This window comes from Microcebus murinus, unplaced genomic scaffold, assembly GCF_040939455.1.
Source record: "Microcebus murinus isolate Inina unplaced genomic scaffold, M.murinus_Inina_mat1.0 scaf003_hap2_Mmur4.0, whole genome shotgun sequence".
NCBI lineage: Eukaryota > Metazoa > Chordata > Mammalia > Primates > Cheirogaleidae > Microcebus > Microcebus murinus.
The window spans coordinates 1,093,916-1,103,815 of NW_027438949.1; the positions used below are offsets into that span (position 1 = coordinate 1,093,916).

At 55.1% G+C, this 9,900-nt stretch overlaps 1 protein-coding gene across 1 annotated transcript; it reads left to right on the forward strand.

Annotated features, from left to right (window-relative positions):
- Positions 1-6,970: 6,970 nt before the first annotated feature.
- Positions 6,971-9,541, forward strand: PNCK (pregnancy up-regulated nonubiquitous CaM kinase). Its single transcript, XM_020285013.2, is given in 11 exon segments — positions 6,971-7,067; positions 7,261-7,392; positions 7,802-7,876; positions 7,954-8,092; positions 8,259-8,376; positions 8,563-8,638; positions 8,733-8,745; positions 8,747-8,846; positions 8,924-9,002; positions 9,085-9,172; positions 9,272-9,541. Coding segments are annotated over 11 exon segments (1,029 nt in total). The 5' UTR covers positions 6,971-6,999; the 3' UTR covers positions 9,413-9,541.
- Positions 9,542-9,900: the final 359 nt, after the last annotated feature.

Sequence of the window (9,900 nt, forward strand, 5' to 3'; positions counted from 1 at the left end):
GAGAGGAGAGAAGAGGACCTCTCCCCAGCAAGATAGGGAGGGGGTGGGGTGATGCCAATGAAGGGAGGGTGGTGACCTGAGTGAGGGAGAAGTGTAGGTAGAGGCCATGGACTTGGACAGGGGGAGGTGAGGGTGTGGTGGGGTGCAGGTGACTCTTTCAAAAATTTGAGATCTTGCTAGTCCAAGGGGAGGGTGGAAGGGAGAGAAAGCATGGCTTGAAAAGGACATGGGTGAGCCGATGACACTTTGAGGAAGTGGCCACTACATCGGTCCCTCCTTTGCCCTGAGCCTGCTGGCTGGGAGGGGAAGCAGATTCCAAGGCCAAGGGCAGGACCTTGAGGGAGCTGCCACCTGGGATTGCTGTTACCTCTGTGGGATCAGAGACTGCTGAGGGAGAGGAAGAGGTGACTGGGCTAGAGGTGGCCAGGGACAGAAAAGAAGGGCAAGGTGGCTCCCACTGCACCATGAACCACTGCCTTCCTAGGGGGTCTCCAGACTCTTAGAGCTGAGGCCTCCACATTTGGGGGGGGGCAGGTCCAACAGGCTCCCAGACCTAACTCAACAGGGCCACACTCCCCCTTGCTCCCCAACCTTGCATCTTGGTCCCCCTCTCTGCATCTGCTCCCCACATCTTGCTTCCCAGCCCTGCTCTGACAGCAGGGCCTGCAGTTCCCTACGCAGACCCTTCCAGAAAGCATCTGCTTTCCCCTGCACCACTGCCAGCCAGTGACCCCCTGGCTCACCTGGACCCTGCAGTAGCAGTGGCCTCCTCCTTTGGCCTGGTGCAGCCGGAGGGATCCTCTTGAAGCACAAATCTGACCAGTCTCGCCCCTGTCTGAGCTCTTTCTCTGGGCTTTTCTGTGCCCTGGAGATGAAACTAAATTCCTCTCCAAGCCATACAAGATCCGCATGAACTAGACTTCGGCCTCCCCAGCTCCGGCCGCCACTGGCGAGCGGCGTGCTCCCTGAGCTTCCCTCTGTGCTGGGCCTGCTGTCTGGCTTCCCTTCCTTTGCAGGCCTCCCTCTGCTCCTTCAGGACTGCCGGTTCAGGAGGCCAAAGAGGCTGTGGGAGCCGTCCCCTAGCCAGCCACCATGGTCTGCCCCCGCTTGGGCTGGCTAGGCTGAAGTTTTCTGGAGCGGAACCCGGGCTGGAGCTTTGGCCTCCCGCACCCTGACCAGCTCACTGCTAGTGACAGTTACAGTGTTGCCTGAGGCAGCTCCAGGAGGTGCTGTGCCACTGGGGAACAAAGGCAAAGGGATTTCCAGCCCCGGGTGGGCTCTCTAGCGGGTGTGTGTGTGTGTGGGGGGGTCGTTCTCTGGCTGTGTCAAGGCACATCGTGCCCTCTCCCAGAGGCAGCAGGGGCTGGGGAAGAACAGGGTAGACCCCCCAGGTCCCCAGCTAAGGGCCTGGAAGCTGGCCCTGGCTGGCCCTGTGCAAGCATCCGCGTGTCCTGCCAGGCAGGGCTGGGGTTGGAGTAGGAGCTGAGGCAGAGGGGGGCAATGGGGGCTGGAGGGAGGGCTCCTGTTTGTTGGGAAGCCCTCTGGGCCTAGGGCAGCTGGTTGGGCAGCTGGAGACAGGGTAGGGGTGCCTTCTCTTCTGGAGGCACATTGAGCTTTGGAATTAGAATTAGCTGGGAACAAAGAGAAGCCGGAGTCCACCTGGAACGGCTTTGTACTTCCAGCTCCTGGGAGGGGGCTGCAGCCAAGCAGGAGAGGGGAAAGAATGGGTTGGGGCAGGGGTCGTGATGCTGGGGGACAACCCGACCTGTTCTCCCCCGCCTCAAACCACACCCTCCCCCCCCCCCCCGTGCTCTTGCCTACCAGCTGCGCCCCGTCACACAGACACTATGAAAGGAGTTTTGGGTTTGCTCTTTACCTTTTACGTCAGACTAGTTTTAAATGTACAGAAAACTTGTGCAGACAGTGCCAAGAGTTCCCCTTCGGCCCCTCCCAACTTCTCTGTGATGAACCTCCTACAGCAGGGTAGGGTGCGTTTATTGCAGTTACTGAATCCATGTTGCTCCATTGTTATTAACTAAAGCCATACTTTATTCAGATGTTCCTAGCTTTTCCTTAGTGTCCTTTTTTTCTGTGCCAGGACCCCACATCGCACTTAGTCGTCATGTCTCCAGAGGCTCCTCTTGGCCATGACAGTTTCTCAGCCTCTCCTTGCTCTGGGCGCCACTGCCGTTCCCACACCATTAGACTGACCTCAGGAGCTATCACTATCTGTGTGACCTTGATGGCCTGGCCACTGTGAAGTGACTCTTGGGAAGGAGGCTTAAGGAGTGGAGAGTCCTCTGCAGCCTCCTACAGAAACGATGTGGGATTCTTCCGCCCCGGAGGTTTGTTTACTCTCCCACGTTGATTGATTTAATGGTTTATTTATAACAATAAGAGTACGGATTCATGGAAATTTATCTCATACTTTTGATTGTAATCTAATATTACTCTATTTATTTTGTTATTCAACTTTTCCATCTTTGACCATTGGGGGCTCTTTCAGTTGGCTCCCATGTCCCCCTGACAAGCCCCCTCACTACATGTGGGCATGTGGGTTTGAGTAAGTACTTCCTTACTTTCTGGCCCAGGCCCATCTTGTATGTTTCCTGCCTCAGTCTTAGAATCAGCCATTTCTCCAAAGAGCCATTTTCTTGGAGAATGGTGTTAGAAACTAAGATCTGGGCTCTAGGTGTACTCATTGCTACTGGAGTACTGTTGCTGACAGAGCAAGGGTATTTATATATGTACTAACCCACATATATACACATATCTATAAACACATACGTATGCATCAGTATCTATATTAAACTAAACACTAGCTGGGTGTGGTGGTGCACACCTATAGTCCCAGCTACTTGGGAGGCTGAAGTAGGAGGCTCCCTTGAGCCCAGGAGTTCTAGGCTAAGCGAGCTAAGATTATGCCGCTGCACTCCAGCCTGGGTGTCAGAGCGAGACCCTGTCTCTAAAAAATAACTAAAAACTAAACACCAGTTCATACTCACTGATGTCTATAGCTCTGTCTGCTCCATGACCACATGGGTCACTTGAGCCTCCCAGTGGCTGGTCTAAATGTGAGGACCCTGGCTCCCAGCACTGGCCAGCCATGCAAGAGATCGTTTGATCCAGTAGGAAGGTGGAATGGTTTCAGCATTGTTAATGCATACCCTCATAGGGAATGACTGTATCAACTAGATCAAGTGCTATGTGTAGTTCATTTCCAAAATCCCCCTTTCAGCCCAACCCCCTTCAGTGAGGCTGCTTCGTACATTTCTAGTACAGTAAGATTCTTTTGTCACAGTCTGCATTCCATCCTGGGTTTCCCCAACCTCCTAAAAGATTATTTTAAATTTGCATATGTTAAGGGTTCGCTGCCCTGGAAACTCCCTGCACTGCCCCTAGTCAAACAATGTCTCCTCTCAGCCCCCTGGCAACCACTGATCTGATCTCTTATCTGTTTCTGTAGTTTTGCTTTCTCTGGAATGTCATACAAATAGAATCATATAGTATGTACTTTTTGTCAGATTGCTTTCTTTCCCTTAGCAACATGTGTTTAAGACTCATCCATTTTTTTTGTATGGCTTCCTAGCTCTTTCCTCTTCGTCACTGAATAGTATTCCATTGTTTATCACTTTGCCTACCATTTGCCATCTCGGTTGCTTTCAGGTTTTGCCAGTTATGAATAAAGCTGGCATAAATATCCATGTGCTGGTTTTTCTGTAGGCATAAGTTTTCAATTCAGTGGGGTAAATACCAAGGAGTGTGATTGCTGCATCGCATGGTAAGAGCGTGTAAGCTTTGTAAGGAACTGCCAACTGCATTCCAGATTGGCTACACCACTTCGCGTCCCCCCAGCAATGAATGCACATCCTCACCGGCATCAGGTGTTGCCAGTGTTCTGGATTTTGGCATTCTAGTAGCTGTGTAGTGGTGTCTCCTTGTGGTTTTAATTCACAATTCCCTAAATGATGTATGATGTTAAATATCTTTTTATATGCTCATTTGCCATTTGTATATCTTCTTTGGAGAGACTTCTGTAAACATCTTTGGCCCATTGTTTAATTGGGTTGTTTGTTTTCTCACTGCTGAGTTTTAAGAGCTCTTTGTATATTTTGGATACCAGTCCTTTATCAGATGTGTGTTTTGCAAAGTTTTTTTTCCCAGCCTGTGGTGTGTCTTCTAATTCTCTTAATAACGTTGTTTGCAGAGCAAATATTTTAAATTTTGTTACAGTGCAATTTATTGTTTTTTCTTTCATGGATCATGTTTTCCATATTGTATCTAAAAATTCATCATCAAGCCCAAAGGAACACAGACTTTCTCCTCCGTTTTCTTCTAGAAGTTTTCTAGCTTGGCATTTTACATTTACATCTCTGATCCATTTCGAGTTAATTTTTGTGTAAGATGTCCCCTGAAAGGATTTTGAAAAGCTCTTTATCCACCACCATCACTCAACACACACATATGCATTTTGAAGTTGATATCTATAGAATTTCAACAAATGTTTATAAACAGTTGCAAAGGGTGTATGTAATTTCTGGTGTATCATTCATGCACAATATAATGATTTAAAGCTAAAATTATGCTATCACTTTTTACACAAGGCCAGTGGCAACTAAATCATTTGGTGAATTGACAGCTGCCTTCCTCTCCAACACTCCTCCCCCACTTTGGAAGTGGGTCCTGTTTTCTGGCTCGGTTCCCTCTGTTGCCCTTGTCTCCATGTGCCATCTCTCTTCACATGGGCAGTCTTTTATTACTCACACTATCATATTTCTCTGAAACACAAATATATGTGTATAGATTCCATTTCTTTTTGCAACCCATGACCGGAGTGGAGCCCTGATAATGTTTCTTCTTCTGGTTTGATCAAAGCTGCCTCTTATTAGACACTCAGATGAGTAAAGAACTGTAGGTATGTACAAAAGCACTCACCTCCAGCTCCATTCCTATTTTTTCTTTTTTAGGTGTAAGCCCCAGGCAACCTCAGTCGCATGTTTCCTTGTGGTTTGATGAGCAGCTGGGGTTGGAACCCACATTCCTGAGTGCTGGAGCCCCTGCAGCCTCCAGTTGGGAACCGGGAGGGGGATTGGGAAAGGCCAGGGTGCAGAAGCTGGCAGGGGCCTTCTCACATTTCCCAGTTTTTGGACAGAGTACATGTGGGATTTCAGGTCTGGAAAAATTATTTTAAAAAGGTCCTTCCTGCCTCATGGGCCCTCTTGAAGCCTTTATCATGCCAGGGGCCCACAGATTGCTGTGAAGACTGGCATTCAGCAAGCCACTCCTGGACCCTGCAACTTGGCAGAGCTCATGTGACACTGTGGATGTGCCCCTGCCAACAGCCAAGACACCTGCACCCCACCCTGGGAGGGATGCCAGATCCTCGGTGGGGCTGAATGGGAGTGAGGGCTGGAAGTAGGATTAAATTCAGTCACCCAGCACTTATTTCCTAAGCACCGCCCTGGGCTGGGTAGGCAGAGACATGCTGGGAACTGATGTTTTGGTGAGGAAGATCTGACAAAGAAGGTGATTTTGCAGTGACGGACTGTCTGAAGGCAGGGCAGGTTATGTACTGGAGAATTGGCAGGGAGGCCCGCTGAAGCGGGGCATTGGTGCTGAGCTCTGGTGGAGCAGGGAGCTATCTATTGCATGAGCATTCTGGGCAGAGGGGTGGCGAATGCAAAGATTGGCAGGTGTCTGCATGGTGTGTTTGGGGCCCAGGTAGGAGGTCAACATGATTGAGAAAGGCACAGTGGCAGAAGCCACTGTAAGGACTCGTGCTTTAACTTAGAGTGACATGGAGAACCGTTGAAGGGTGACATGATCTCAATAAAAGGAATGTTCTGGCTGCTGGATGGAGAAGAGAATGAGGGCGAGGGGCTAAGGGTGTGGAGGCAGAAAGAACCCAGTGAGTGCTGAGGCAAAGGTGGCAAGTGGCTGTGGCAGGGTCTCAGGGACTGGGAACTAGGGAAAGAGGCTGTTTCAGACCAAATGGCCCGGACGTCTGTCTGTGGAGAGGACGTTGAAGCAGAGACTGGAAGGCAGAGAGCCACGCCAACATGTGGGTGCAAAGGCCCTGGGGCTCGGCCTGGCCAGGGCGCACCGCTGGACGCGGGCCGAGCAACCGAGGAGCACAGGAACCGATCGCTGCCTTACAAGGCGTCCTGCAGCCGTGGTAGTGCCCAGCCACCACATGCCTGGCTGCCAGCGGCCGGCAGGGACGCGCGCGGAGGGGGCGGGGCCGGCGGGGTACAGCGAGGCGCTTGGCGCTACTGCCACTGCGTGATGCGACGCTGCGGCTCCGCTCCAGGTCCGCACCTGCTGCCTTGGGCGCTCACGCGGGGAGCTCCAGGCTCCCGGCCACGGCTGCCGCAGTCCCCGCGCACACTAATCATGCCGCGCGCCGCCCCCACCCGCACGTGCTCGGCCCACGCCACTCGGGACGCAGTGGCCAGGCTCCGAGTGCCTCCTGGTCGGAGCCGCCAAGGGCCGGGCTGCGCCTGGGCAGCCGCGTGGGTGACCAAAGTCTTGGCAGGTGGCTGTGCGCGGGGGAGGGGGGGTCGCAGGTGCATCTGGGGCGGGTTGCTGGCCTGGGTGGCGCATGCCTGTGGGCGCTGTGCCATGGGTGGCGGTCTAGGCGGGGGTGGGGTGGGGAGGGGTCTGGGCGCTGTGGGTGGGGGTGGGCTCCGAGAGACCGAGGCGGGGGTGCACAGAGCCTTCTGGAAAGCGGCCTGATTGAGCTGGTTTGGATGTGTGGAGGCAGAGAAGGGGTGTCAGGGTGGGGGCAGCACCAGATGGCAGCCGTGTACCTAGGGTGAGGAGGTGTGTGTGTGGTGGCCTTCGTGGGAGGTGTCCATCTGGGAGTGTGGACCTGGGCAGTGGGGGAGGGAGTGAATTGGGGGGCAGGGGCTTCCCTGAAAGGCAGAGGGATGAGGGTGGGGGAGGAGGCTCCCCCTCACCCAGGGGACCTCCCTCCACCTCTCTTGTGCCCCTCCAGACATGCTGTTGCTCAAGAAACACATAGAGGACATCAGCAGCATCTATGAGATCTGGGAGAAGCGGGGCTTGTGAGTGTGTGTGTGTGTGTGTGTGTGTGTGTGTGTGTGTTTGGTGGTGTGTGTGTGTGTGTGTTTGGTGGTGGGTGTGTGAGATGGTATGTGGGGGTGGTGGTGGCATGGGACCAGGGAGAGCCCTTCACCCTCCTGCTGCTTTCCCTCTCCCCCCTCCCTTCCTGCCTCCCACCTTCTGGCTCTGTGGCAGGGGCGCCTTCTCTGAGGTGGTGCTGGCCCAGGTGCAGGGCTCCGCACACCTTGTCACCCTCAAATGCATCCCCAAGAAGGCCCTTCGGGGCAAGGAGGCCCTGGTGGAGAACGAGATCGCGGTGCTCCACAGGTGCGCAGTGGGGATGGGAGCCCCTTGGTCTGTGAGGTGTGCCCTCCGCTCTGGTCCAGGCCTGGTCACCAACCTGCTGGGGGGCCTTGGGCAGTTCTCTTTCCCTCTCTGGGCCTGCATGTCCCCATCAGCAAAACTAGAGGGTTGATATTGATCTGCACTTTTCAAATGGGCTTTAGAAACATGTGTCTCAAGGAAGGCCTGGGCTCAGGGCTGGGGGTCTGTTTGCCCTCCTGGACTGGGCAAGGGTGGCCTTTGGTAGGGCCTGGGGATAGGGCTGGGAGGAGGAGAAGGAGGAGGAGAGGGACGGGGGCTGTCCTGGGGCCCAGGGTGAAGTACTCCTGCCCTCTGCTGCAGTCCTGGAGGGGGCCCTTGGCAGCCCACAAGGGGCTCCTTCTTGCTGTTGCAGGGTCAGTCACCCCAATATTGTGTCTCTGAAGGACGTCCACGAGAGCCCTTCCCACCCATACCTGGCCATGGAGCTGTGAGGATGGCTGGGGCAGGTGTGGGGGCTGGGGTGGGGGCTGAAGCTGGGTCAGCTGAACCCCTGGTTTCCCTCAGGGTGACAGGTGGTGAGCTGTTTGACCGCATCATGGAGCTCAGCTCCTATATAGAGAAGGACACCAGCCACCTGGTGGGTCAGGTCCTGGGCACCGTCTCCTACCTGCACAGCCTGGGCATTGTACACCAGGACCTCAAGGTGCCTGGCCCTGTCTGTTTCCCCGTACTCACGGCTGAGGCCTTTCCCAGTACCCCTCTCCACCAAGGGTTTCAGGAACTCGGGAGTGCCAAGCCCCTACTCTGTCCCCACACCAGGGCCATCCCAGGACTGACCTGGTCCTTTCTTTGGTACCCATGTGTCACAGCCAGAAAACCTCCTCTATGCCACCCCATTTGAAGACTCCAAGATCTCTGACTTTGGACTCTCTAAAATCCAGGCTGGCAACATGTTAGGCACTGCCTGTGGGACTCCAGGATATGTGGGTAAATGACGGAGGACAGCCTGAGGCTCGCTGGGGAGTGGAAGGAGGTTGGGGGACCCCAGGGGACTGCAAAGGCTGTGGTACCTATTGCCTCTGGGTGGGCCATTCCTGGGCTTGAATCAGCTGAGCCAGTGCTGACCAGCATGATGTGTGTGTATGCATGCCTCTGTCTGTCTCTGGTTCCCAGCTCCGGAGCTTTTGGAGCAGAAACCTTATGGGAAGGCCGTAGATGTGTGGGCCCTGGGTATCATTTCCTACATCCTGTGAGTGATCATTGGAAAGGCTCGTCTCCTGCCTGACTGCCCTTGCTGGGTTGGGGAGGGTGGGATAGCTGGGTGATTCGTCTGTGGGTGCCAGGCTGTGTGGGTACCCCCCCCTTCTACGATGAGAGCGACCCTGAACTCTTCAGCCAGATACTGAGGGCCAGCTATGAGTTCAACTCCTCTTACTGGGATGACATTTCAGAATCAGGTGAGCCTGGGGCCAATCCACGCCTGGGGTAGTGAGGGGGTGGGGTAGGGCCCGCTGAGCCGGCCTCCCTGCTCCAGCCAAAGACTTCATCCGGCACCTTCTGGAAAGAGATCCCCAGAAGAGGTTCACCTGCCAACAGGTCTTACAGCACCTTTGGTGAGTGGGACCTCTGTCAAGCTGTCCCAAGGCCAGAGGGACCACCCCTCAGACCACCCCTCTTACCCCAACCTTCCCCCAGGATCTCCGGGGTTGCAGCCTTGGACAGGAACATCCTAGGTTCGGTCAGTGAGCAGATCCAGAAGAATTTCTCCTGGACCCACTGGAAGGTCAGCATGGAGAGGCCCTTGGCTGCCTGGTGGCTGCTGCTGTCCTCACAGTCTTGGGGCTGGGGCTAGGCGTGGCCTGACTTCCCTTTCTTCCTGCAGCGAGTGTTCAATGCCACTTCGTTTCTGCACCACATCCGTAAGCTGGGGCAGAGCCCAGAGGGTGAGGAGGCCTCTGAACAGGGTATGGCCCAACACAGCCACCCAGGAGGCCTCCGGGTTGGACAGCCTCCCAAGTGGTGATGCCCAGGTGTGTGGGATGGGCCCTCTCCCCTGGGAGCTGGATCCTTGGAGAGCTTAGCTGGTGGTGGTGCTCCCTGTGGCCAAGATCTAAGGGGGAGGGGAGGCCCACAGACCAGAGGGCTGGCGACAGAGGGCACAGAGGGGAGGCCCCAGGAAGGCCAGTGGGCGCCCTGCATCAGGCAAGGGGGTAGGGGGTGAGCAGGGCCCTGCTCTGGACTGTCTCTGTGAGATCCAAGGCAGGACCAAGGCAAGGGGCACAGGACAGGTGGAGGGCGCCTTCTGACTACCCCCTTCCTCTGCTTCTCCCCCAGTAGATGCTGAGGCCAAGTGGACTGACCCTAGAAGTCCCCTTCCCCACTCCCTGACTCTGGGCTGGCCTCTGCTGGAGTTTGAGACGTGGGTGTGGTCAGGGGTGGGGCACCCCCCCCAGGCTCTGGCATTGCCAAGGGGCAGTGGCTCCTCTCCCCTGTCACCTCTGCCACCCCTCC